Source organism: Nicotiana tabacum, chromosome 4 (assembly GCF_000715075.1).
Source record: "Nicotiana tabacum cultivar K326 chromosome 4, ASM71507v2, whole genome shotgun sequence".
NCBI lineage: Eukaryota > Viridiplantae > Streptophyta > Magnoliopsida > Solanales > Solanaceae > Nicotiana > Nicotiana tabacum.
Window position 1 is genome coordinate 51,106,656 of NC_134083.1, and position 27,910 is coordinate 51,134,565.

The 27,910-nt window shown below is 39.8% G+C and overlaps 2 protein-coding genes across 2 annotated transcripts; both read left to right on the forward strand.

Annotated features, from left to right (window-relative positions):
• Positions 1–23,945: 23,945 nt before the first annotated feature.
• On the forward strand, positions 23,946–24,701 carry LOC142179913 (uncharacterized). The gene is made up of 4 exons (XM_075250805.1): positions 23,946–24,064; positions 24,223–24,229; positions 24,274–24,474; positions 24,606–24,701. The coding sequence occupies exons 1-4, from the start codon at positions 23,946–23,948 to the stop codon at positions 24,699–24,701; spliced, it is 423 nt and encodes a 140-aa protein (XP_075106906.1).
• Positions 24,702–26,787: 2,086 nt separating this feature from the next.
• LOC107765245 (uncharacterized) lies at positions 26,788–27,543 on the forward strand. Its single transcript, XM_075250806.1, has 4 exons — positions 26,788–26,906; positions 27,065–27,071; positions 27,116–27,316; positions 27,448–27,543. The coding sequence occupies exons 1-4, from the start codon at positions 26,788–26,790 to the stop codon at positions 27,541–27,543; spliced, it is 423 nt and encodes a 140-aa protein (XP_075106907.1).
• Positions 27,544–27,910: the final 367 nt, after the last annotated feature.

The window sequence follows — 27,910 nt, forward strand, 5'->3', positions numbered from 1 at the left end:
GATATCAAGGTCGGAATCCAGTTCCAACATTTTTCATAGCTCCATTATATCATTTATGACTTGTATGCAAAATTTGAGATTAATCGGACTTGATTTGATAGGTTTCGACATCGAATGTACAAGTTGGAAATTCTTAAGTTTGAATTGGGGTGTGATTTGTGATTTTAGCGTTGTTTGATTTGATTTGAGGTTTCAAATAAGTTTGTATGATATTTTAGGATTTGTTGGTATATTTGGTAGAGGTCCCGAGGGCCTCAAATGAGTTTCGAATGGTTAACGGATCAAGAATTGAAGGTGGGTGACTACTCAAGTTGAGTTTGCTGGTTTTCTTTTGGCTGATCTGGTTTTTCCTATATCTGTCAAACTCGAGGTCCAAGACCGAGGGCCATGATCGAGCCCCATGATCGAAGCCATGATCGAAGGCCAAGATTGAGGGCCATGATCGAGGGCCATGATCGGGGGCCATGATCGAGGGCCAGGACTGAGGTCCATGATCGAAGTCCATGATCGAGGTCCAGGATCAAAGGCAGCCTCGATAGATCTGTAAGTTATAAAACAGGGGACTTCGTCCCATTTGCCATTTTTGACGAATTGGAGCTTGAGGAGAGGCGATTTTCATATATTTTCAAGGAAAAATATTGGAGTAAGTGATTCTAACTTGGATTTGGTCAATATACACGTATATATCACGTTTTCACCATTTAATTATTGCTTAGAGATTGAAATTCTGCGAAACTTTTAGAAATCTCATAGAAATAAATTTTTGAGATTTCGGTATCGATTCGGAGTCGGATTTGAGTAAAACTAATATGGTTGGACTCGTAATTGAATGGGTTATTGGATTTTATTAGTTTCGCCGGATTCCTAGACGTGGATCCCACAGGCGATTTTTGAGCTAATTTTGGATTTTATTGAAAAATGTAGTATTTTCTTATGAAATTGATTACTATAATTTTTGTTGACTGTATCGAATTAATTATGTCTAGATTCGAGTCGATCAGAGTCGGATAATCGAGGAAAAAACATACTACTTTGTTAAATTGGAGCAAGTAGAGGTAAGTGACTTGTCTAAACTTGTATGGGGAAAATCTCCCCTAGGATTGGTACTTATGTGATAATTTTAATGTGTTGAAAGTCATGTACACGAGGTGACTAGTGTGTACACGGGCTAAATGTGAAAGATTATGTTTTTAAATTGTGTAGATCACTATTGCGCATTAATTAACTTATTTTATTTTGTTATGTTCTTCATCATTGATCTAATGTTTATATTTTTAAATTTGCTTGACCTTTTCCTGGTAATTGTTTTATCTGTTTAGTTGAAACTTGATTTCTTTTATTCTGTGTATTATTTGAAGGTTGATTTTCCTTAAATTAAATATTATTAATATGAACTATTTGACATTTTAAAATTTTGTATTGAAGCAAAGTATTAAAGATTTTGAAATAATTATTTTGTTGAGTTATTTATTTCTGAATATTTTGTGAGATTTTTGTACTCATTGTGATGGAGTCATGAGCTCTTTATTGTGGAAAAATGTTATTGTTGATATATTTTGGCATGAGCCGTGAGCTCTTTATTATGGAAAAATATTGTTATTGATTTATTTTGGCAAATTGAAATAATTGGGCACTAGAGGTGCAAATTGTGATATTGATACGCATGCGGTAATATAAGGTTTGGGTGTTGAAACGCATGCGGTGAAATAAGGGTGGCTTGATACGCGTCGTTAGTAGAGGAAACTACTAGAAGTCATGTGGTGTGATAAGGATGGCTAAAACGCGGGATGTTATTTCGGAAATTTTTTTTCTTTATAATAAATTGTGAAGGTTCCCGCGGTGAGATAAAGAAATGAGATAATGTGAATTTATTTATGATTTGGGACTACGAGGCGGTACCTCGGGAGTGCCTTTGTTGATGTTGATTTATGGTCGTAGTTGCCTTTGATTTTTGTTGTGATTTTTCTTAAAGTTAAAAAAAAATTCGGTGTTGTTTCACGAGGTATTATTTGCCATTATTTGTGTAATTAAACGGTAACATGCTACTTGATTCATTTCCATTGTCATTTTATTTTATTATATTGTTAAATATTTTACCATGCCAATTATTATTTTCCAGTAGGGCCTGACCTGACCTCGTCACTACTCTACCGAGGTTAGGCTTGGCACTTACTAGGTACCGCTGTGGTGTACTCATACTACGCTTCTGCACATCTTTTTGTGCAGATCGAGGTACTCCTTACCAGCCTCAATATCAGTGAGGTACCTGTGCACGGAGACTTCGAGGTATATCTGCTAGCATCCGCAGACTCTTGAGTCCCCTTCTATCATTATTATGCTGCTTCCTTATTTTTCGTTAGACCTTGATATATAGAGACATTGAGGATAAAAATTTTAGAAACTTGTGATTATTTCTACCAGGTTTTGGGAGTTGTAATTATGTAAAGTTTCAGATTTATTTATTTCAGATTGCTATTTTATTCTGCATTTATAGGCTTACCTAGTCTTAGAGACTATGTGCCATCACGACATCATACAGAGGGAATTTGGGGTCGTGAAAAGTTGGTATCAGATCTCTACTTTCATAGGTGTTATGAGTCACAAGCAGGTTTAGTAGAGTCTTGCAGATCGGCACGGAGACGTCTATACTTATCTTCGGGAGGCTATGGAACTGTTAGGAAAATATTCACTTCTTTGATTCCTTATCGTGCGCATTTATTGAATTCAAAGTTCTAAATCACTGTCTTTCTATTCTCTCACAGATGGTGAGGACACACACAATTGAATTCAATGATCAGGCACCCGCGCCCCCTGTTGGAGCCGCAAGAGGTCGGGGTCAGGGTCGGGACAAAGGTCGAGGATGACCACGTGATGCAGCCTGAGCACCTGCACGAGCTGCTGCACCATAGCCACTAGTAGCTCTAGTAGACGAGTAGGCACTTGAGACGCCTGTTACTACAACTGCTCTTCAGGAGACTCTTGCCCAGTTTTTTAGCATGTTTGGCACTCTAGCTCAGGCAGGGTTAATTCTACTTCCTCCTGCCACATATCAGGCCGGGGGAGGAGCACAGACTCCCGCCGCCCATACTCTAGAGCCACGGGCCCAAGTTGATCATGCCTAGAGGTTATACCAGTGCATCCAATTGTCCCAATTCGGCCTGAGACTAGGACAACAGTTTCAGAGGGGGAGCATCTTACGCTCGAAAGGTACAAGAAATACCACCATCACACTTTCAGCAGTTTAGCTTCAGAGAGTGCTCAGGCTTTTCTGGAGGAATGTCACCGTATCCTTCGTACTATAGGTATTGTGGATTCCAATGGGGTTTCTTTCATGGAATTCAAGTTCAGAGGAGCAGCTTACCAGTGGTGGCGGGCATATGAGTTGGATAGTCCCGCTGAGGTATCTTCACTCACTTGAACTCAATTTTCAGATATGTTCTTAAGGGAGTATGTTCCTCAGAGTCTTAGAGATGCATGGTGCGCAGAGTTTGAGCAGTTGCACCAGGGTTCTATGACTGTGTCAGAGTATGCAGCCCGATTCAGTGATTTGGCTAGGCATGCACCAGCCTTAGTTGCTACTGTTCGATAGCGAGTTCGTAGGTATATTGAGGGTCTCCACCCTAGTATAAGATTCAGTATGGCCCGAGAGCTATAGATGGACATCACATACCATCAGGTGGTGTGAATTGCTAGGAGATTGGAAGGTATGTGAATCCGGGATAGGGAAGAGAGGGAAGCTAAGAGACCCCGATATTCTGGGAGATATAATAATTCTCGTGCCCCAGTTACAGCCCGTCATGGTATAGGTTATGTGAGGCGTCCTATTTATTCAGCACTTCCATCTTCCAGTGGTATTCCAGCTACTCCCAGACCTCAGGTTCCATATTATGCACCGCCAATATCTTTTGTACCTCCTGTACGGGGTGCTTTCAGCGGGCAGCCTAGTCGATTAGGCCCGAGCCAGTCCCAGCAGCCACGTCCTTTGAGGGCTTGTTTTGTGTGTGGTGACACTTGTCATATTATGAGGGATTGTCCCAGATTTAGGAGGGGTGCACCTCAACAGATTTCTCAGGCCCCACCTATTCCACAGGGCCCTCAGGCTTCTCATGCCATGATTACTGCACCAGTTGCCACTCCACCCGCACAGCCAACTAGAGATGGATGTCGGACACGTAGAGGTCGCCCTAGAGGGGGAGGCCATGCCAGATATTATGCCCTTCCTGCTAGGATAGAGGCCATTGCATCCGATTCTGTTATCATATGTATTATTCCGGTCTATTATAGAGATGCATCAGCCTTATTTGATACAGGATCCACTTATTATAACGTGTCATCTTATTTTGCCCCGTATCTCGGCGTATCCCGTGATTCCTTGAGTTCTTGTGTTTATGAATCCATACATGTGGGTGAATCTATTATTGTGGACCACGTGTATCGACTGTGTTTAATTATTATTAGTGGTTTTGAGACTAGAGCAGATTTATTATTGCTCAGTATGGTGGATTTCGATATTATTTTGGGCATGGACTGGTTGTCACCCTATCATGCTATTCTTGATTGTTACGCCAAGTCGGTGATGTTGGCTATGCCAGGTCTACTGTGGCTAGAGTGGAGAGGTACCTCAGATCATGTTCCTAACAGAGTTGTTTCATTTCTTAAAGCTCAATGAATGGTTGAGAAGGTGTGTGATGCGTATCTGGCCTATGTGAGAGATGTTAGTATTGATACTCCTACCATGGAGTCCGTTCCTGTAGTAAGGGATTTTCCTGATGTATTTCCAGCGGATCTTCTGGGTATTCCACCCGACAGGGATATTGACTTTGGCATTGATTTATTATCGGGCACTCAGCCCATTTCTATTCCACCATATCGTATGGCCCCAGAAAAGTTAAAAGATTTAAAAAAACAGTTATATGAGTTGCTTGATAAGGGCTTCATTCGGCCCAGTGTATCGCCTTGGGGGTGCTCTTGTCTTGATTACTGCCAGCTGAACAAGGTTACAGTGAAGAACAGGTATCCATTACCCCGTATTGATGACCTATTTGATCAGCTTCAGGGTGCCAGAGTGTTCTCTAAGATCGACTTACGTTCAGGCTATCATCAGTTGAAGATTCGGGAGCCAGATATACCAAAGACTGCCTTTAGGACTCGGTATGGTCATTATGATTTTCTTGTAATGTCATTTAGGATGACAAATGCCCCAGCAGCATTTATGCATTTGATTAATAGTGTATTTCAACCTTATCTTGACTCTTTCGTCATTGTATTTATTGACTACATTCTAGTGTATTCCGGAGTCAGGAGGATCATGAGCAACACTTGAGGACTGTGCTTCAGATTTTGAGAGAAAGGAAGTTATATGCAAAATTTTCAAAGTGTTAATTCTGGATTAATTCAATGGGACTTTTGGGTCATTTATTTTCGTGCAAGGGAATCACGGTAGATCCGAAGAAGATTGAAGTAGTGTAGAGTTGGTCCAGACCATCCTCAATTACGGAAATCTAGAGTTTCCTTGGTTTGGCAGGGTATTATCGCCGGTTTGTAAAAGGGTTTCTCTTCTATTACTACATCTATGACCAAATTGACCTAGAAGGGTGCTCTGTTCAGGTGGACCGGGGAATGTAAGGAGAGCTTCCAAAAGCTCAAGACAGCTTTGACTACAGCCCCCGTATTGGTATTACCTACAGGTTCAGGGTCTTATAATGTGTATTGTGACGCGTCACATATTGGTCTCAGTTTAATGTTAATGCAAGATGGTAGGGTGATTGCCTACACGTCCATACAGTTAAAGGTGCATAAGAAGAATTATCATGTACATGACCTTGAGTTAGCAGCTATTGTTCATGCGTTGAAGATTTATCGGCATTATTTGTACGGTGTTCATTGCGAGGTCTACACCAATCACCGGAGTCTACAGCATCTGTTTAAATAGAAAAAACTTAATTTGCGGCAGCAGAGATTGTTGGAATTGCTGAAGGATTATGATATCACCATTCTCGATCATCCAGGGAAGGCCAATGAAGTGGCCGATGCCTTGAGTCGTAAGGCATAGAGGTTGGGCAGCTTAGCATATTTACCACTAGCTGCTAACTCAAGGTCAATTTGTCATATTGGATGTTTCCGAGCTGAGTCGAGTTTCGGCTTGTGTGGTTTCTCAGTCTTCTCTTCATGATCGTATCAGGGAACGTCAGTATGATGACCCCCCATCTGCTTGTCCTTAAGGACACAGTTCAACACGGTGATGCTAAGGAAGTCGCAATTGGAGATGACGGTGTATTACGGATGTAGGGCAGGATATGTGTACCCAATATAGATGGCTTACATGAGTCGATTCTCCAGGAGGCTCACGGTTCGCGGTACTCCATTCATCTGGGTGCTGCAAAGATGTATCAGGAATTGAGACAACCCTATTAGTGGAGGTGGATGAATAAAGACATAGTGGAGTATGTATCTCGGTGTCTAAATTGTCAGTAGGTTAAATATGAGCATCAACGACTTGGTGGATTGCTTCAGAAGTTAGAGATTTCAGAATGGAAATAGCAGAGGATCACTATGGATTTCGTTGTTGGCCTCCCACGGACCCAGAGGAAGTTCGATGCAGCTTGGGTGATTGTGGATAGATTGACCAAGTCTGCTCATTTCATTCCTGTGATTACTACTTACTCTTCAGAGTAGCTGGCTCAGGTATATATTCGCGAGATCGTCAGACTTCATGGTGTACCGGTATCTATCATCTCTGACCGGGGTACACAGTTTACCTCACGGTTTTGGAGGGCTGTACCGCGAGAGTTGGGTACTCGTGTGGAGTTAAGTACAACATTTCACCCTCAGACACGCGGGCAGTCCGAACATACTATTCAGATACTGGAGGATATGCTTCATGCGTGTGTGATAGATTTTGGGGGTGCTTGGGATCAGTTCTTACCACTTGCGGAGTTTGCTTACAACAACAGTTACCAGTCGAGCATTCAGATGGCTCCGTATGAGGCCTTGTATGGTAGGCGGTGCCGGTCCCCAGTGGGTTGGTTCGAACCAGGAGAGGCTAGGTTATTGGGTATAGACTTGGTTCAGGATGCCTTTGAAAAGGTTAAATTGATTCAGGATCGACTTCGTACAACCCAATCTACACATAAGGGTTATGCAGATCGAAAGGTTCGTGATGTTGCATTCATGGTTGGTGAGCGGGTTTTGCTCTGGGTTTCTCCTATGAAGGGTGTGATGATGTTCGGGAAGAAGGGCAAGTTGAGCCCTAGGTATATTGGGCCTTTTGAGATTCTTGAGAGAGTTGGAGAGATGGCTTACAGATTTGCACTACCACCTAGTTTCTCTGCGGTTCATACGGTATTCCATGTTTCCATGCTTCGAAAATATCACGGCGATCCATCTCATGTGTTAGACTTCAGTTCGGATCAGTTGGATAAGGATCTAGCTTATGTTGAGGAACCATTGGCTATTTTGGATAGGCAGGTTTGAAAGATGAGGTCAAAGAATATTGCTTCCATGAAGGTTCAACGGAGGGGTCATCCGGTCGAAGAGGCAACTTGGGAGACCGAGCATGATATGCGCAGCTGTTATCCACACTTATTCACCAGATCAGGTACTTTTACTAACACCATTCGAGGACGAACGTTTGTTTTATAGGTGGAGAATATGATGACCCTTAATAATTAATTATGTGTTCTAAGACCTACCAAACCACTATTTATCATTCCTCGACTTGCGTACGCAGTCCGTAAAATTTTCCGAAATGTTTTTATGTGAAAAATGGATTAAAATGTGAATTAGAGCTTTAAAACTCAATTGAGTTGAGTTTGGTCAACATTTTGAGCAAATAGACTCGGATCAGTATTTTGACAGTTCCGGTAGATCCGTATCATGATTTGTGACTTGGTCGTATGCCCGGAATCAAATTCCGAGGTCCCTAGCCCGAGATATGGAATTTTGATGAAAAATTAAAAGTTTAAAAAGCTTAAGTTCAAATAGTGACCGGATGTCGAATTATGTGCAAACAACCTCGTAATAGAATTTTGATGATTCAAACAGCTCCGTATGGTGATTTTGGACTTAGGAGCGTGATCAGAATTATATTTGCAGGTCCGTAGTGAAATTAGGCTTGAAATGGCAAAAATAGGAATTTAAGGTTGGAATTTTGACCGGGGAGTTGACATTTTGATATCGGGGTTGGAATCCAGTTCCAAAACTTTTCATAGCTCAGTTATGTCATTCATGACCTGTCTATAAAATTTGAGATCAATCGGACCTGATTTGATAGATTTCGACATCGAATGTAGAAGTTGGAAATTCTTAAGTTTCATTAAGCTTGAAATGGGGTGTGATTTGTGATTTTAGCATTGTTTGATGTGATTTGAGGTTTCAAATAAGTTCGTATAATGTTTTAGGACTTGTTGGTGTATTTGGTTGAGGTCTCGAGGGCCTCAGGTGAGTTTTGGATGGTTAACGGATCAAGAATTGAAGATGGGAGACTGCTGAAGTTGAGTTTGCTGGGTTTTTTTGGCTGATCTGGTTTTTCCTTTATCTATCAAAATCGAGGTCCAAGACCGAGGGCCATGATCGAGCCCCATGATTGAAGGCCATGATCGAGGGCCAAGATTGAGGTCCAGGACCGAGGTCCATGATCGAGGTCCATGATCGTGGTCCACGATCGAGGTCCAGGATCGAAGGCAGCCTGGACAAATCTGTAAGTTATAAAACAGGGGACTTCGTCCCATTTGCCATTTTTGACGAATTGTAGCTTGAGGAGATTCGATTTTTATATATTTTCAAGGAAAAATATTGGGGTAAGTGATTCTAACTCGGATTTGGTTAATATACATGAATATATCATTGCTTTCACCATTAAATTTATGCTTTGAGATTCAAATTTTGAGAAACTTTTAGAAATCTCATAGAAACGAATATTTTAGATTTCGGTGTCGATTCGGAATCGGATTTGAGTAAAAATAGTATGGTTGGACTCGTAATTGAATGGGTTGTCGTATTTTGTGAGTTTCGCCGGATTTAGAGACGTGATCCCCACAGGCGATTTTTGAGCTAATTTAAGATTTTATTAAAAAATGTAGTATTTTCTTATGTAATTGATTCCTATAATTTTTGTTGACTGTATCGAATTAATTATGACTGGATTCGAGTCTATCGAAGTCGGAAAATCGAGGAAAAAGCATACTACTTGATTAAATTGGAGTAAGTCGAGGTAAGTGACTTGTCTAACCTTGTGTGGGGAAATCTCCCCTAGGATTGGTACTTATGTGATAATTGCAATGTGTTGAAAGTCGTGTACACGAGGTGACGAGTGTGTACATAGGCTAAATGTGAAAGATTATATTTTTAAATTGTGTAGATCACTATTGCGCATTAATTAAATTATTTTATTTTGTTATGTTCTTCATCATTTATTTAATGTTTATATTTTTAAATTGGTTTGATCTTTTCTTGCTAATTGTTTTATCTGTTTAGTTGAAACTTGGTTTCTTTTATTCTGTGCATTATTTTGAAGGTTGATTTTCTTTAAATTACATATTATTAATATGAAGTACTTGACATTTTAAAATTTTGTTTTGAAGCAAAGTATTAAAGATTTTGAAATAATTATTTTGTTGAGTTATTTATTTCCGAATATTTTGTGAGATTTTTGTACTCATTGTGATGGAGTCGTGAGCTCTTTATTGTGAAAAAATATTAATGTTGATTTATTTTGGCATGAGCCGTGAGCTTTTTATTATGGAAAAATATTGTTATTGATTTATTTTGGCAAATTGAACTATTTGGGCACTAAAGGTGCAAATTGTGATACATTGTGATATTGATATTTGGGCATGCGGTGATATAAGGTTTGGGTGTTGAAATGCATGCGGTGAGATAAGGGTGGCTTGATAGGCGTGGCTAGTAGGGGGAACTATTAGAAGTCATCCGGTGTGATAAGGATGGCTAAAATGTGGGATGCTATTTGGGAAAAAATATTTTCTTTAAAATAAATTGTGAAGGCTCCCGCGGTGAGATAAGGAAATGAGATATTGTGAATTTATTTATAATTTGGGACTACGAGGCGGTACCTCGGGAGTACCCTTGTTGATATTGATTTATGGTCGTAGTTGCCTTTGATTTTTGTTGTGATTATTCTTAAAGTTGAAAAGAAATTTTGTGTTGTTCCACGAGGTATTATTTGCCATTCTTTGTGTAATTAATTGGTGACCTACTACTCGATTCATTTCCCTTGTTATTTTATTTTATTATATTGTGAAACATTTTACCATGCCAATTATTATTTTCCAGTAGGTCCTGACCTGACCTCGTCACTACTCTACCGAGGTTAGGCTTGGCACTTACTGGGTACCACTGTGATGTACTCATACTACGCTTCTGCACATCTTTTTCTGCAGATCCAGGTACTCCTTGCCAGCCCTGACATCAGTGAGTTACCTGTGCACGGAGACTTCGAGGTATATCTGCCAGCATCCTCAGACTCCGGAGTCCCCTTCTATTATTATTATGTTGCTTCCTTATTTTTCTTTAGACCTTGTTATATAGAGACATTGAGGATAAAATTCTTAGAAGCTTGTGACTTATTTCTACCAGGTTTTGGGAGTTGTAATTATGTAAAGTTTCAGATTTATTTATTTTAGATTTCTATTTTATTCTGCATTGATAGGCTTACCTAGTCTTAGAGACTAGGTGCCATCACGACATCCTACAGAGGGAATTTGGGGTCGTGACACTATTACTCAGGCCGATTTATTTCCGGCAGACCCAGCCACATCTCAGGCGGGCGGGGGAGCACAGACTCCGACCGCACAGACTCATGGACAGGCAGCTGTTGTATATCAGACCCAAGGTGCACTACCTGTGGGTGGAGCCCAGCTAGTAGCAGCAGCTACATGCGAGCCCATGCCAGCTGCAGCCTCCGATCCACATAAACTATTGGACAAATGGACTAGACTACATCCTCCTATCGTTGGGGGTGAGCGACATGAGAATCCCCATGACTTCATTGATCGGTGCAGGGATAGAGGGCAGATCCCGTAGATGGTGGAAGTCTTATCTTCTTGGCAGACCAACAGATTCTCCTCCCATGACTTGGGACAGATACACCCGTATTTTCCTATTCATGTATATTCCACCCTCCTAGAGGGAAGAGTTGTTGTTTTAGTTTGAGCAGCTCTAGCAGGGTCAGATATCAGTGACCGATTATGAGGCGAGGTTCTCTGAGTTATCTCTCCATGCACTTAGGGCGGAGAGAGTTCAGAGGTTTGTTGCGGGTTTACATACTGCATTCAGGCCACTATGGCCCGAGAGGTTTAGATGGGGACTTCTTATGAGTTGGTCGTGGAGATAGTCCGGAGGATTGAGGGTGTGCATCAGCAGAGCCAAGAGCAGATTATGAGAGATAAGCAGTTTAGGTATTCTGGAGAGTTCAGAGGTGCTTCGTCTGGGGGCAAAGGTCAGTTCATGAGAGGGCAGTCCAGCAGGCCCCCATATCCAGCACCACCACCTCCTCGAGGTGATCCAGTGCGACCTTATTTCAATACTATACCAGAGAGTTCTTATCGCCCACCAGCTATTCAGGGTTCTTCCAGTGGGTATTCAGGTCTCAGGGCCAGACTCTTAGTCATCAGCCTATCGCATCAAAGAGTTGTTACGAGTGCGGGGATCCCAGTTACATGTAGAGATTCTGCCCCAGGTTTCGGGGTAGACTAGTGCAACAGGGTCAGCAGCCTATGACTACCGCACCAGTTGCTCCACCAGTTGTTCGACCACCAAGAGGTGGAGGACAGGTGGGTAAGGATCATCCTATAGGTGGAGGTCAGCCAGGTGGAGGCCAGCCGGTTGGCGCTCCAGCTCGGTTCTATGCTTTTTCGGACTGACCAGATGCAGAGGCCTCAGATGCCGTGATTACAAATATTATTTTTGTTTGCGGCAAAGATTCCTCTGTATTATTTGATCCATGATCTACATATTCCTATGTGTCATCTCTATTTTTTTATTTCATGGGTGTTTCTTGTGAGTCCTTGGGTACTCCTGTTTATATGTCCACTCCTGTGGGCGATTCTGTTGTTGCGGATCGGATTTACCAGTCCTGCATTATTACATTATGTGGTTATGAAACTAGATCAGATCTTCTACTGCTTGAGATGACCGACTTTGAAATCATCCTGGGCATGGACTGGTTATCTCCATATCATGCCATTCTAGATTATCATGCCAAGATTGTTACCTTAATTATTCCGGCATTGCCTACGCTGGAGTGGAAGGCTTCGTCTATTAGTGCATCTAATCGGGTTATTTCTTTTATGAAGGCTCAACACATGGCTGAGAAGGGTTATTTAGCTTATCTAGCCTATGTTCGAGATACTACTGCAGAGACTCCAACTATTGATTCAATATCTATAGTTCGATAATTCTCTGATGTATTTCCTTCAAATCTTCCAGGCATGCCACTTGATCGTGATATTGATTTCTGTATTGACTTGGCTCCAGATACCCAGCCTATATCTATCCCACCGTATCGCATGGCTCCAAAAGAATTAAAAGAACAGCTAGAGGAGTTACTATCCAAAGGGTTCGTCAGACCGAGTGTATCGCCTTGGGGTGCACCAGTATTAGTTGTGAAGAAAAAGGATGGTACAATGCGAATGTGTATTGATTATCATCAATTGAACAAAGTCACTATTAAGAACATGTACCCGTTGCCGCATATTGATGATCTATTTGACCAGTTACAGGGTGTTCTCTAAGATCGACTTGAGGTCGGGGTACCATCAATTGAAGATTAGGGATTCTGATGTTCCGAAGACTGCTTTCCGGACTAGATATGGTCATTATGAGTTTCTGGTGATATCCTTCGGTTTGACTAACGCCCCGACAGCGTTTATGGATTTGAAGAATAGGGTATTCAGACCATATATTGATTTGTTTGTCATTGTCTTCATTGATGATATTTTGATTTACTCGTGCAATAAGGAAGAGCACGAGCAGCATATGCGAGTGGTGCTTTAGACGTTGTGTGAACAAAATCTATATGCTAAGTTCTCCAAATGCGAGTTCTGGCTAGAGTTTGTAGAATTTTTGGGACATATTGTATCGGGGGAGTGCATTAAGGTTGATCCCAAAAAGATTAAGGCAGTTCAGAATTGGCATTGTCCCATTTCGGCGACTGAAATGAGGAGTTTTCTAGGTTTAGCAGGTTATTATCGTCGGTTCGTTGAGGGTTTTTCATCTATTGCACCACCTTTGACCAAATTAACCCATAAGGGTGCTCCATTCCGATGGTTCGATGATTGTGAGGGGAGCTTTCAGAAGCTCAAGATAACATTGACTACAACACCAGTGTTAGTGTTGCCTTCCAGTTCGGGGATATATACAATGTATTGTGACGCTTCACGCGTTGCCTTGGGTTTTGTATTAATACAGGAAGTGCTAGTTATTGCATATACTTCACTCAGCTAAAGCCCCACGAGATGAATTATCCGATGCATGATTTGGAGTTAGTTGTGATTGTTCACGCTCTTAAGATTTGGAGGCATTATCTTTATAGATGTGTTATGAAGTTTACACTGATCATCGCAAGCATTTATTCAAGCAGAGGGACCTAAATTTGAGACAGCACAGATGGCTTGAGTTACTAAAAGATTATGATATTACTATCTTGTATCTTCCGGGCAAAGCAAATGTGGTTGCAGATGCCTTGAGTAGAAAGGTGGAGAGTATGGGTTGTTTGGATTTCATTTCAGTAGAGGAGAGGCCATTAGCTTTGGATATTTAGTCCTTGGCTAACCTACTTGTGAGATTGGATATTTCATAGCCCAGCCGAATTCTTGCATGTATTGTGGCCCAGTCTTCACTATTTGAGCAGATCAAGGATCGCCCATTTGATGACCCACACTTAATGGTTCTTCAAGAAACGGTACTACAGGGTGGTGCCAAGGAAGTTACTATTGGCGCGGATGGTGTTCTGCGACTCTAGGATCATCTATGTGTTCCTAATGTGGATGAACTAAGGAAAAAGATCCTAGAGGAGGCACACAGTTCTCGGTATTCTATTCATCCAGGCACTACGAAGATGTATCGTGACCCGAGGTACCATTATTGGTGGCGACGAATGAAAAAGGACATAGTTGAGTATGTAACTAGGTGTCTAAATTGCCAGCAAGTTAAATATGAGCACTAGAGACCAGGTGGCCTACTTCAGCAGATGACTATACCAAAGTGGAAATGGAAACGCATTACTATGGACTTTGTAGTTGGGTTGTCGCGGACCTTGCGGAAGTTTGATGCAGTTTGGGTCATTGTCGACAGGTTGACCAAGTCGGAACACTTTATTCAGGTTGTGACTATGTATACTTCAGAGAGGTTAGCCCAGAATTATATTCAGGAGATAGTTCGGTTGTACGGTATGCCAATTTCTATCATATCAGATAGAGTTCCTCAGTTTACTTCACATTTCTGGAGGGAAGTACAAAGTGAATTAGGGACCCGTGTAGAGCTCAGTACAACCTTACATCCGCAGACCGACGGGCAGTCAGAGCAGACAATTCAGATTTTGGAGGATATGCTCAGGGCATGTGTGATTGATTTTGGAGGTCAGTGGGATCGTTTCTTGCCTTTGGCCGAGTTTGCTTATAATAACAGTTACCAATCCACCATTGAGATAGCTCCTTTTGAGTCTTTATATGGTCGGTGATGTCATTCGCCCATTGGACGGTTTGGGCCTTGTGAGGCTAAGTTATATAGTACTGATTTGGTGAAGGATGCCTTGGAAAAGGTAAAGTTGATTCAGGAGCGACTTCGTACAGCACATTCAAGACAGAAGAGTTACGCAGATCAGAAAGCACGTGATTTATCATTTATGATGGGTGAAAAAGTCCTCTTGAAGGTTTCGCTGATGAAGGGAATCATGAGATTTGGAAAAAAGGGCAAGTTGAGCCCAAGGTTTATAGGCCCATTTGAGGTGTTGAGACGAGTTAGGGAGGTTGCTTACGAGCTTTCCTTGCCTCCCAATCTATTAGGATTTCATCCAGTTTTTCATGTATCTATGCTCCGGAAGTATCATGCTGACCTATCAAATGAGTTACACTTCAGCACAGTTCAGCTAGGTAATAGCATGGGTTATGAAGAGCAACCAGTTGCAATTGTTGATAAACAGGTTTGCCAGTTGAGGTCCAAGAGGATTTCTGCAGTAAAAGTCCAGTGGAGGGGCCAACCAGTCAAGGAAGCGACTTGGGAAGCCGAGGAAGACATGCGGAGCAGATATCCACACTTATTCAGCACTCCATGTACAATTCTAAACTCGTTCGAGGATGAACATTTGTTTAAGAGATGGAGAATGTAATAACCCAACCAGTAATTTTCACTTTTAGAACCCCATTCCCATACATAAAACTTCCTATATGACCTTATATTAATTTATGACTTGCAGGGATGGTTGGTTCGGGATTTGGAAGTGTTTGGGTTGAAATCGGAACACTTGATTCCTTAAGTTGGCCTTAAAATGTTAAGTTTGACTTCGGTCAGCACTTTTAGAAAATGACCCCGGAATAGACTTTTGATGATTCCAACAGCTCTGTATGGTGATTTTGGACTTAGGAGTGTGCTCAGAATTTTATTTGGAAGTCCGTAGTTAAATTAGGCTTGAAATGACTAAAATAGGAATTTAAGTTTGGAAGTTTGACCAGGGAGTTGACTTTTTGATATCGGAGTCAGAATCCAGTTCTAAAAGTTTTCATAGCTCTGTTATGTAATTTATGACTTGTGTGCAAAATTTGAGGTCAATCGAACTTGATTTGATAGGTTTTGACATCGAATGTAGAAGTTGGAAAATTTAAGCTTCATTAAGCTTGAATTGGAGCACGATGCATGGTTTAAGCGTCGTTTTATGTGATTTGAGGCTTCAAATAAGTTTGTATGATATTTTAGGACTTGTTGGTATATTCGATTGAGGTCCCGAGGGCCTCGGGTGAGTTTCGGATGGTTAACAGATCAAAAATTGGACTTAAAACAGTTGCTGCAATATTTCTTTTATGCTGGAAATTCGAGGATGAAATCGAAGCCATGGTCGAGTACACAATCGAGGGCCAGGATCGAGGGTCAGGATCGAGTTCCATGATTGAAGTAGGACCGAGGCCCAAGATCGAGGCCTAGGATCGAGACCCAAGCTCGAGGACATGATCTAGGGCCAGGATCGAGGCCAAGACCGAGGGTCATGATCAAAGGCAGGGCTCGAGGGCCATGATCGAAGGAAAAGTTTGAGGGCCATGATCGAAGGCAGACTCGAAGGTCATGATCGAATACCCAGGCTCGAGGGCCATGATCGAATCCATAATCGAGGCCCAGGATCGAGGACATGATCGAGGCATGACCGAGGGCTGCCTGGGCAGAATTATAAAGGAGGGGACTTCGTCTCATTAGCCATTTTTGACAAATTGGAGCTTGAGCAAAGGCGATGTTTGATAGATTTTCAAGGAAAGACATTAGGGTAAATGATTCTAACTCGGATTTGGTCAATATACACGAATATATCATTGTTTTTACCATTTAATTAGTGTTTTAAGATTGAAATCTGGAAAATTTTAGAAATCTCATAGAAATAAAATTTTGAGATTTTGGTGTCGATTCGGAGTCGGATTTGAGTGCAACTTGTATGTTTGGACTCGTAATTGAATGGGTTATCGGATTTTGTGAGTTTCGCCGGATTCTGAGACGTGGGCCCCACAGGTGATTTTTGAGTTAATTTCGGATTTTTATTTTAAAATGTAGTATTTTCTTATGAAATTGATTCCTATAATTTTTGGTGACCGTATCGAATTATTTTGGTTAGATTCGAGCAAATTAAAGTTGGATAATCGAGGAAAAGGCCTACTAATAGATTAAATTGGAGCAAGACGAGTCTCTTGGCTAATCTTGCGAGGGGAAATTTACCCAATAGGTGATTAAATTAATAATTGTTGCAAATTGTGGGGGATACGTACGTACGATGTGACGAGAGTCCGTACGTAGCTACTATTTATGCTAAAGTCCGGGTAGTTTAGGACTCAAATCATGAATTACGTGTGTAAATTGTATTCCTTATTTAATTAAATTATAAGAATATATTGTGAATTTTTAGGAAAAGATATTAAAAGATGGAAATCTCATATACTTAATTTTCTATTTAAATTAATTAATCTCGAATTAATATTATAATAAATATATTCTCATTCCGGAGGTACATAAGAAAATATCCTCCTTTCTTGTGGAGCGGGCTGAACGCCTCGGCAGTATAGATGCATCTATGGATTGTGCTGCACGTCCCTCGGCAGTGTACACGATACTCTGGATCGGACCGTACGACCTCGGCAGAAATCGTGCCTAATAAAAATAATAATTACACGATACCTTGATATTTTAATTGCAGCTTGTGAATTTAATTAATAGATTGAAAATTGTTGTATTTGAATGAATTAAATTGTTTCTGTTGGTTAAATAAAATTGTTGTTAACTCTATGAATCATGTTGATTTAAATATTTCAATTTTTATTTTATTTATTATTATTGACCCTTAGTGAGTGTCAAAGTCGACCTCTCGTCTCTACCTCTTCGAAATTAGGTTTGATTCTTACTGGGTACACGTTGTTTACGTACTCATGCTACACTTGCTACACTTTTTGTGTAGGATCTGAGACAGGCACTAGTGGAGGACCTATCATCACACACCCACGTTATCTTGAGGCTTAGTGGTGAGCTGCCTTTCTGAGCCGTTCTGCAGGTACCAATGCCTCTTCTTGTATTTGCATTCTGTCTATTTTATTTCAGACAGTATTTGGAGTTTTGTATAATCTACTAGATGCTCATACACTTGTGACACCAGGTCTTGGCACACACACTAGTAGAATTTGGATTTGTATTATTTTCTTGCATTTAAATTAATCGGTATCTTTTCTATTTTCATTAAATATTGCTAGGAAAGAGAATAAAATTACTTAGAAAATTATTAAAGAATGATTGAGATATGTTTAATTTACTAGTTGGCTTACCTAGCTGTAGTGTTGGGTACCATCACGACCTATAGGTAAAATTGGGTCGGACAAGAAATGACCCAGTGGGTCCCAACAGGATAAACATGTAGCCTAGACATGGATTCTAGCATGGATCACAGCTCAATAACTCAAGTACTTAAAAATTTCATGGTTACATGTAAGATCAGGTAACTACACAGTACCATAGAAATAACGGAGTATCAATTCACACGGTGCACGCCCACACGCCCGTCACCTAGCATGTGCGTCACCTCAATACCAATCACATAACACGTAATTCGGGGTTTCATACCCTCAACACTAAGTTTAGAAGTGTAACTTACCTCGAACAAGCCAATTACAATATCGAGCAAGTCAAGCGATGCTCCATAAATTCCATCTCGCGTGTACCGACCTCTAAACGGCTCAAAACTAGCCAAAAGCAACTCAAATACATCAAGTAAAGCCCAAAGGAACAATGTCAAATGATAAAGATCGAATCCTTAATCAAAACCCAAAACCGGCCAAAAATCACACCCGAGCCCGCACCTCGAAACCCGGAAAAACTCACAAAATCCAACGACGAATTCAATTACGAGTCCAACCACACTAGTTTTACTCAATTTCGACTCCAAATCGATATTCAAAACTCAAAAATTCATATTATGAAACTTTAGGCCAAAAACCCCAATTTCCTCTTTAAAATTCACAATCGAATTGCTAAAAATGAAGATGGATTCATGAAATATAATCAAAACCGAGTGTAGAATACTTACCCCAATCCTTGTGATGAAAATTGCTCCAAAGATTGCTCCATTCCGAAGTCCATAGCTCAATATGTGAAAAAAATGACCTACCCTCGAACTTATAACATTCTTCCCAGCAATTCCGCATTTGCGGTCAAGTGGCCACATCTGCGGCCTTCGATTTTGCGAGAAAACTTCGCTTCTGCAAAAATGGCCTTGCCCAGCAACCCTCGCACCCGCGGTATCAAATTCCGCTTCTGCGAAGACTTTCGCACCTGCAGTTCCAATTCCTCGCACCTACGCATCTGCACCAGCGCTCTTTTCTTCGCTTCTGCGATCTTCCTCACCCAACCTCTACTCGTTTCTGCGACTCCTCTAATGTTTATGCGACCATCGCACCTGCGCAAACCTGTCGCAAGTGCAATCACACCAGATCTGCCACCAACAACTTCGCTAAAAATGATCCAAATAAATATGAACCTCGTCTGAAACTCACCCGAGCTACTCGGGACCCCGTCCAAATATACCGACAAATCCCATAACATAACATGCACCTGCTCGAGGCCTAAAATAGTACCTAACAACGTCGAAATGATGAATCGCACCACAATTCCAACCTGAAGAACTTTGAACTTTTCAACTTCCAAAACTCGTGTCGAAACATAGCAAATCAAACCGGAATGAACCCAAATCTTGCACACAAGTCCCAAATGACATAACAGAGCTATTCCAATTCCCGGAACCACAATCCAAATCCAATATCAAAAAGTCCACTCACGGTCAAACTTTCCAAAAATTCAACTTTTCACCATTTCAAGACAAATTCAACTACAGGCCTCCGAATCACAATCCGGGCACGCTCCTAAGTCCAAAATCACACAACGGAACTAACGGAACCATCAAAACTCCAATCCATGGTCAAATATTGAGAAGTCAAAACTTGGTCAACTCTTCTGATTTAAAGCTTCCTAGTTGAGAATCATTCTTCCAAATCAATTATGAGTAACCTGAAAACCAAAACCGACGATTCACGCAAGTCATAATACATCATACGGAACTACTAAATCCCGTAAACTATCAAGCGAAGTGCAAATTCTCAAAACGATCGACCGGGTCATTACATAAAATCATTGTGGAGCTGAGATAAAACCATTAAATATATCATAATAAGCCAAAAACCTGAATAATAAAATTAATACTGCATTCAATATTTATATACATACATGCATCTCGAATAATAAATTTCGATTGGAAAAGAATCATTCATGAAAAGTATATCATATAATGCAAGAATTATACAATCCAAAAATAAATAGAACCAACTCAGATGGAGAGTATACTATTATTTTCAGACAATTGTATATAACCTTTTAATACAAAAAGTTTAAACACACTACACATATATGTATTCATGTATCTTGAATAGAAATTTCGATGGAAAAAGAACTACTCATCCACCATACATATGTAATGCCAGATTATTCACGCAAATAAATTAAAACAGAACCAACTCAGTCCATCATCTACCTGGGTAAGATCTTGTCCAAAAACCTTCATGCAATTGTTATGGGTTTAATTAGGTTATGGAATTGTAGATAAGCCATGCATGAAACATTAGGTGGTAGTATATTGGGGTTGTTGAACTTGTTTGGGTAGTTTCTTGTTGAAATTGGTTGAGGAAGGAAGGGATTACCATTGTAGAGGTTTGTAGTCAATTTTGCATAATAGGTGTTTGACAAAATTCTCAAGAGACTTACGTCATGAGAATCCTTCTAATTATTATCTAATTTTCGCTATCTTCCTATAGATATATATTTCTAGAGGTGTTTGGACATTGTAGTAACTTAAGGAAAGCTCAAGAAAGGTATGTTGGCTAAAATTCTCTCTTAGAATTGAATTCCATGATATTCTCATAAGTTTCAAGTATGGTTGGGCCAGGTTCCTAATTCTCATGTTCCGGGTTAGGCCTTATAAATGCAATTATCCCAAGTAAGCAAAGTGTCGAAAGATGTATGTACTCAAAACGTGTTCCAATTACTCCTATCTCATCACGATCTCCTTCGGGAATGTGTTCAAGTATGGTTTATGTGTTAAAGTCCTTATAACTTCATTTCATGTTCAAATGAAAGTCCATTATGCATAACTTGGGAAAAAATACTCAATGCGTCTAAAGATCATATTGCTCATATATTTACTTAAGGCCTTGATTTCGAACGCTCATATTGTTGCTAATCTATAAAGATACTTAAAAGTGAAAGAAGTGAGTTGGAGTTATAAAGTGTGGCCACCGTGCCAAGAATGAAAGTTATACTTATGGCCAATGGTGCCAATGAAATTAAATGATGTGAGAAAGGTTATGAAATGAGACCTAATTCAACTGTTCCAAATTAATTTCAAAAATAGATTTGCCTTAAAGCTTATGTCCTCAATTCATGCCTAAATGTGGCGGATTTGTGGATACTTGCTGGGGGAGTAAATAGACAAACGTCTCCGGGGATACTTTAAGGTTGAGGGTATATCCTTTTTCACTATGGGGGAAAGCCTTGGATTGGTTAGAAAGGTTGCAAAACCATTCCATCTATACATGGGATGAATTGGCGGAGAAATTCATTACCAAGTTCTTCTCTCCCGGGCATATGGCTACTCTTAGAGACGAGATTCTAGCATTCAAACAAGAACCCAATGAGCCTTTGCATGAGATATGGGAGAGGTACCGAACTATGGTGAAAGAGTCCCCGAACAATGACATGATGGAGGCTATGATTCAACAAACTTCCTATAGTGGGATCAATACTACCAATCAATGTGTGTTCAACCAACTTGCCGGTGGAAATTTCACGTGCTATAGTAATAATATCTGGATCAGCACAGACAACTCATGTGCTATAGTAATAATATTTGAATCCACACAGACAACTCACGTGCTATAGTAACAATATCCTCACAATTAGGCTTTCGGCCTCACTCAGTCATCAATCTCTCCAGTCTCTCTCTCAAGGGCTCACGATGTCATAAAATTGGCCCGAAAATGATGATACGATGTATCAACAAATAACAACAGAGATTGAGATATGATATGCATATGAGTGCGTATGACTGAGTATATAAAGCAATGAAAGCAGATAACTCAATAGCAGAAATGACCTCAGTGGGTCCCAACATGATAAGCATGTAGCCTAGGCATGGTTTCTAACATGTATCACAGCTTAATAGCTCAAATACGTAGGAATTTCATGGTTACAAGTAAGATCAGGTAACTACACAGTACCACAGAAATAACAGAGTCACAATTCACACGGTGCACGCCCACACGCCCATCATCTAGCATGTGCGTCACCTCAACACTAATCACATTATACGTAATTCGGGGTTTCATACCCATAGCACCAAGTTTATAAGTGTTACATACCTCGAACAAGCCAAATCCAATACCGAGCAAGCCAAGGATGTTCCAAAAATTCCACCCCACGCGTACCGACCTAGAACGGCTCGAAACTAGCCAAAAGTAACTCAAATACATCAAATAAGCCCAAGGAAACAATATCAAATGATAAAGGTCGAATCCGTAATCAAAAGTCCAAAAATCATTCCAAAAGTCCAACCCGGGTCCACGTCTCGGAACCTGACAAAACTCATAAAATCTGATAACCCGTTCAATTACGAGTCCAACCATACTAGTTTCACTCAAATTCGACTCTGAATCGATGTTCAAAACTCAAATATTCACATTATGAAACTTTAAACCCTCAATTTCCATCTCAATATACTAATTAGAAGATGAAAACAATGATAGATTCATGTATATTAACCAAATCCGAGTCATAATCACTTACCCTCAATGAATTTCTTAAAATATTCCATGAAACATTGCCACAACCGAGCTCCCTAAGTCCAAATGTGAAATAATACTCTAACCTTCATTTATATATAACAAAATCTGACCTCCCATTGTTTTGTGTGGCCGCACATCCCAGGTCCCGCGGCCTCAAGTCCAAATTGTGCGGTTGCACTTCCATAGTGACTGCACTACTAAGATTTAGTGAATTGGCCATAATATTTTGTACAAATATTCAAATGATAATTCCTTTATCTTTATGGAAACTAGACACAAAGGACTACAACTTTTATTTTTAAATCATCTCCAAATTCCTTATAGATTTAAAGATATAAGCTTCCGAAGTCAAACTATCGAACCTGCAGAATCTCCGATCTGTGGCTGCGAGAAGAATTGTGTAGTCCGCACTTTCCCTCCCAGGTCCGCACTTGAGGCTTTGCTTCAACACTCCAAAATGTGCTCCTCTACTTCTAAATGTACCAGAACAGCATCAGAGTGCCGAAAATGCCTGGACTCAAAATTTACCCTGAAACATACCCGAGTCACTCGGAACCCCGTCTGAATGTACCAACGAGTCCTAAAACACAATACGAACTTACTCGAAGCCTCAAATCACACATAACAACATCGAAACGTTGAATCATATTAACCTAATTGCGGTTGGGTCAAGGATATTATTATTATTGGATAATAATAATAATAATGTACATTGGCAAAGTAATAGGTAGTTGATGAAATCCATGTCTCGGTTTAGAGAATGATGGTACATCTTATACTCTTAATCTCCTTTAATAGTTTACCAACTGCAGGCAGATTAAACATCTCTCATTTTATCGTTGACATTCTTTCCACTGTAATTTTTGCAGAAAATTTGGAGCTTGATTTGAAAAGATGTTCTTGCTTTGTTGCTTATCCATAATGGTGAATCGGTGACGGTCATTGTGAAGCCTCAAGGCAACAAGCCAGATTTGTGCTGAGCACACTCTTGACTCTTCGTGGTGTTTGATTTGATCAGAACAAACCATTTATAAGCCTCTTGTTTGATGTATAACTTTTATTGCAATGATCAAATGTTCATCCTCAGCTAATAAAATTGGATATCTCAGATCAATTAGATGTCCTTTGCTCATGCCATTGGGGTGGTCTATACTTCCAAATCCAAGTGGCAGTGCACTGTTTTGACCATTTCAACCGAACTTTTGTGTGAGGGACTTTTCAACACAAGTTGATTTAAAGTGTGACACATGGATTATGTATGAACCTACATAAGCCTATTGGCCCAAAGATCACTCCCCACCCTCGCCTGAGTCCTCTCCCTATATATATCTATTTGAGATACTAAAGAATTGAAGCTAAAAAATGGAAGGAGAGAGTTCAAAGACATACGAGGATTTTGAAGCTGAGGATTTGGAAGTTGTAGAGTCAACCGATCCTGATTGGCTGACAATTCCGAAATGCCGAGGAAATATTGGAAGGCTGTTTGCAAGTGAATAATCTCCTTTTACTATGAATTCGGTTCAATTTGATGTGTTGGCATTGTCTGTCCAAGGAGTTACAATTTCCGTGTGTTTATATTAGAGATATTTTATAGTATATTATTTTGATTTACTTCCTCCTCACTTTTTTGCTCATGAAGTCAGCAGGTATATATACGTGTATTTTAAAGATTTTTGCCATTTTTTGGTAGGAGTACAACAAACCTAAGCCGGCTCTCGTAAAAGGAGAACTTTACGCTTCAGTAGAAAGTCTTCCAACTTTTGCCCTGGAAGATGATCGACCTGATTGGAAATGTCTAGTCTGTTTGTATAGTGGTGAAAAGGGTGAAGAATTGGTTGAGTTTCCGTGCCGAGAACACCATCTCCACCTTGAGTGTGGGAAGCGATTGCTTGTAAGTGGCCGATCGAGCTAAACAAGATACTTAGAATTTTATTTTCTCATTTTCATTTACTCTAATGTCTGATTTGTAAAAATTATTGGAGTAATATTGATCATTCATTTGTTTAATATATCCTTGTTTAGAAAAGTGACAACAAGTGTCCACACTGTCACAAGGAGATGTTAACAGGCAACGCTGCCTATGATAGCTGGCTAATTAAAAAGGATGAAGAGGAATAAGAGAAAAAGGTGCTAGCAAGGCTATCAAGAGAGGAGAATATATGTATGTTTAGTTGGCAATATCGAATCCACTGCATTAGTAGGACACTTGTTGTCACTTTTCTAAACAAGGATATATTAAACCAATGAATGATCAATATTACTCCACTAATTTTTACAAATCAAACACTAGAGTAAATGAAAATGAGAAAATAAAATTCTAAGTATCTTGTTTAGCTCGATCGGCCACTTACAAGCAATCGCTTCCCACACTCAAGGTGGAGATGGTGTTCTCGGCAAGAAAACTCAACCAATTCTTCACCCTTTTCACCACAACACAAACAGACTAGACATTTCCAATCAGGTTGATCATCTTCCAGGACAAAAGTTAAAAGACTTTCTACTGAAGCGGAAAGTTCTCCTATTACAGGAGTCGGCTTAGGTTTGTCGTACTCCTACCATAAAATGGCAAAAACCTTTAAAATACACAAGATATATGTATGTATACCTGCTGACTTCATGAGCAAAAAAGTGAGGAGGAAGTAAATCAAAACAATATACTATAAAACATCTCTAATATATACATACTGAAATTGTAACTCCATGGACAGGCAATGCCAACACATCAAATTGAACCGACTTCATAGTAAAAGGAGATTCTTCGCTTGCAAACAGCCTTCCAATATTTCCTCGGCATTTCGGAATTGTTAGACAATCAAGATCGGTTGACTCTACAGCTTCCAAATCCTCAGATGATTCTGAGTCCTCAGCTTCATAATCCTCGTATGTCTCTGAACTCTCTCCTCCCATTTTTTAGCTTAAATTCTTTAGTATCTCACTTCATATGTTAGTTAGAGTCACATACATATATATAGGGATAGGACTCAGGCGAGGTTGGGGAGTGATCTTTGGGCCAATAGGCTTAAATGGGTTCATACATAATCCAAGTGTCACACTTTAAATCAATTTGTGTTAAAAAGTCCCTCACACAAAAGTGTTCAAAAGTCCCACACACAACTTGTGTTGCCCATCATAAAAGTTCGGTCGAAATGGTCAAAAACAGTGCCCTGTCACTTGGATTTGGAAGTATAGACCACCCCAATGGCATGAGCAAATGACATTTAATTGATTTGAGATATCCAATTTCAATAGACCACCGTCCAAAAAATAAGCTCCATCAAAATTATTTTCCTTAAAAGTAGCAAAAAAAAATTAAAACCATCCCTCTCTTCTCTCATAGCAACCATCATCCTAGAAATTAGGTTCCATTTCCTTTAATGTTATCCAAAAAATCTACCAAATTTTTTAAAATTATTTTCTTATTTTTTATTTGTATATTAAAATTTATATAACACATAACAACATCGAAACGCTGAATCATATTAACCCAATTGCGGTTGGGTCAAGGATATTATTGTTATTGGATAATAATAATAATAATAATAATAATGTACATTGGCAAAGTAATAGGTAGTTGATGAAATTCATGTCTCGATTTAGAGAATGATGATACATCTTATACTCTTAATCTCCTTTAATAGTTTACCAACTGCAGGCAGATTAAACATCTCTCATTTTATTGTTGACATTCTTTCCACTGTAATTTTTGCAGAAAATTTGGAGCTTGATTTGAAAAGATGTTCTTGCTTTGTTGCTTATCCATAATGGTGAATCGGTGACGGTCATTGTGAAGCCTCAAGGCAACAAGCCAGATTTGTGCTGAGCACACTCTTGACTCTTCGTGGTGTTTGATTTGATCAGAACAAACCATTTATAAGCCTCTTGTTTGATGTATAACTTTTATTGCAATGATCAAATGTTCATCCTCAGCTAATAAAATTGGATATCTCAGATCAATTAGATGTCCTTTGCTCATGCCATTGGGGTGGTCTATACTTCCAAATCCAAGTGGCAGTGCACTGTTTTGACCATTTCAACCGAACTTTTGTGTGAGGGACTTTTCAACACAAGTTGATTTAAAGTGTGACACATGGATTATGTATGAACCTACATAAGCCTATTGGCCCAAAGATCACTCCCCACCCTCGCCTGAGTCCTCTCCCTATATATATATCTATTTGAGATACTAAAGAATTGAAGCTAAAAAATGGAAGGAGAGAGTTCAAAGACATACGAGGATTTTGAAGCTGAGGATTTGGAAGTTGTAGAGTCAACCGATCCTGATTGGCTGACAATTCCGAAATGCCGAGGAAATATTGGAAGGCTGTTTGCAAGTGAATAATCTCCTTTTACTATGAATTCGGTTCAATTTGATGTGTTGGCATTGTCTGTCCAAGAAGTTACAATTTCCGTGTGTTTATATTAGAGATATTTTATAGTATATTATTTTGATTTACTTCCTCCTCACTTTTTTGCTCATGAAGTCAGCAGGTATATATACGTGTATTTTAAAGATTTTTGCCATTTTTTGGTAGGAGTACAACAAACCTAAGCCGGCTCTCATAAAAGGAGAACTTTACGCTTCAGTAGAAAGTCTTCCAACTTTTGTCCTGGAAGATGATCGACCTGATTGGAAATGTCTAGTCTGTTTGTGTAGTGGTGAAAAGGGTGAAGAATTGGTTGAGTTTCCGTGCCGAGAACACCATCTCCACCTTGAGTGTGGGAAGCGATTGCTTGTAAGTGGCCGATCGAGCTAAACAAGATACTTAGAATTTTATTTTCTCATTTTCATTTACTCTAATGTCTGATTTGTAAAAATTATTGGAGTAATATTGATCATTCATTTGTTTAATATATCCTTGTTTAGAAAAGTGACAACAAGTGTCCACACTGTCACAAGGAGATGTTAACAGGCAACGCTGCCTATGATAGCTGGCTAATTAAAAAGGATGAAGAGGAATAAGAGAAAAAGGTGCTAGCAAGGCTATCAAGGGAGGAGAATATATGTATGTTTAGTTGGCAATATCGAATCTACTGCATTAGTAGGACACTTGTTGTCACTTTTCTAAACAAGGATATATTAAACCAATGAATGATCAATATTACTCCACTAATTTTTACAAATCAAACACTAGAGTAAATGAAAATGAGAAAATAAAATTCTAAGTATCTTGTTTAGCTCGATCGGCCACTTACAAGCAATCGCTTCCCACACTCAAGGTGGAGATGGTGTTCTCGGCAAGAAAACTCAACCAATTCTTCACCCTTTTCACCACAACACAAACAGACTAGACATTTCCAATCAGGTTGATCATCTTCCAGGACAAAAG

Coding starts and splice junctions, on each gene's coding strand:
- LOC142179913 (XM_075250805.1), top strand. CDS start 23,946: ATGGAAGGAGAGAGTTCAAAGACATACGAGGATTTTGAAGCTGAGGAT. Junction 24,475..24,605: donor AGTGTGGGAAGCGATTGCTT/GTAAGTGGCCGA, acceptor ATCCTTGTTTAG/AAAAGTGACAACAAGTGTCC.
- LOC107765245 (XM_075250806.1), top strand. CDS start 26,788: ATGGAAGGAGAGAGTTCAAAGACATACGAGGATTTTGAAGCTGAGGAT. Junction 27,317..27,447: donor AGTGTGGGAAGCGATTGCTT/GTAAGTGGCCGA, acceptor ATCCTTGTTTAG/AAAAGTGACAACAAGTGTCC.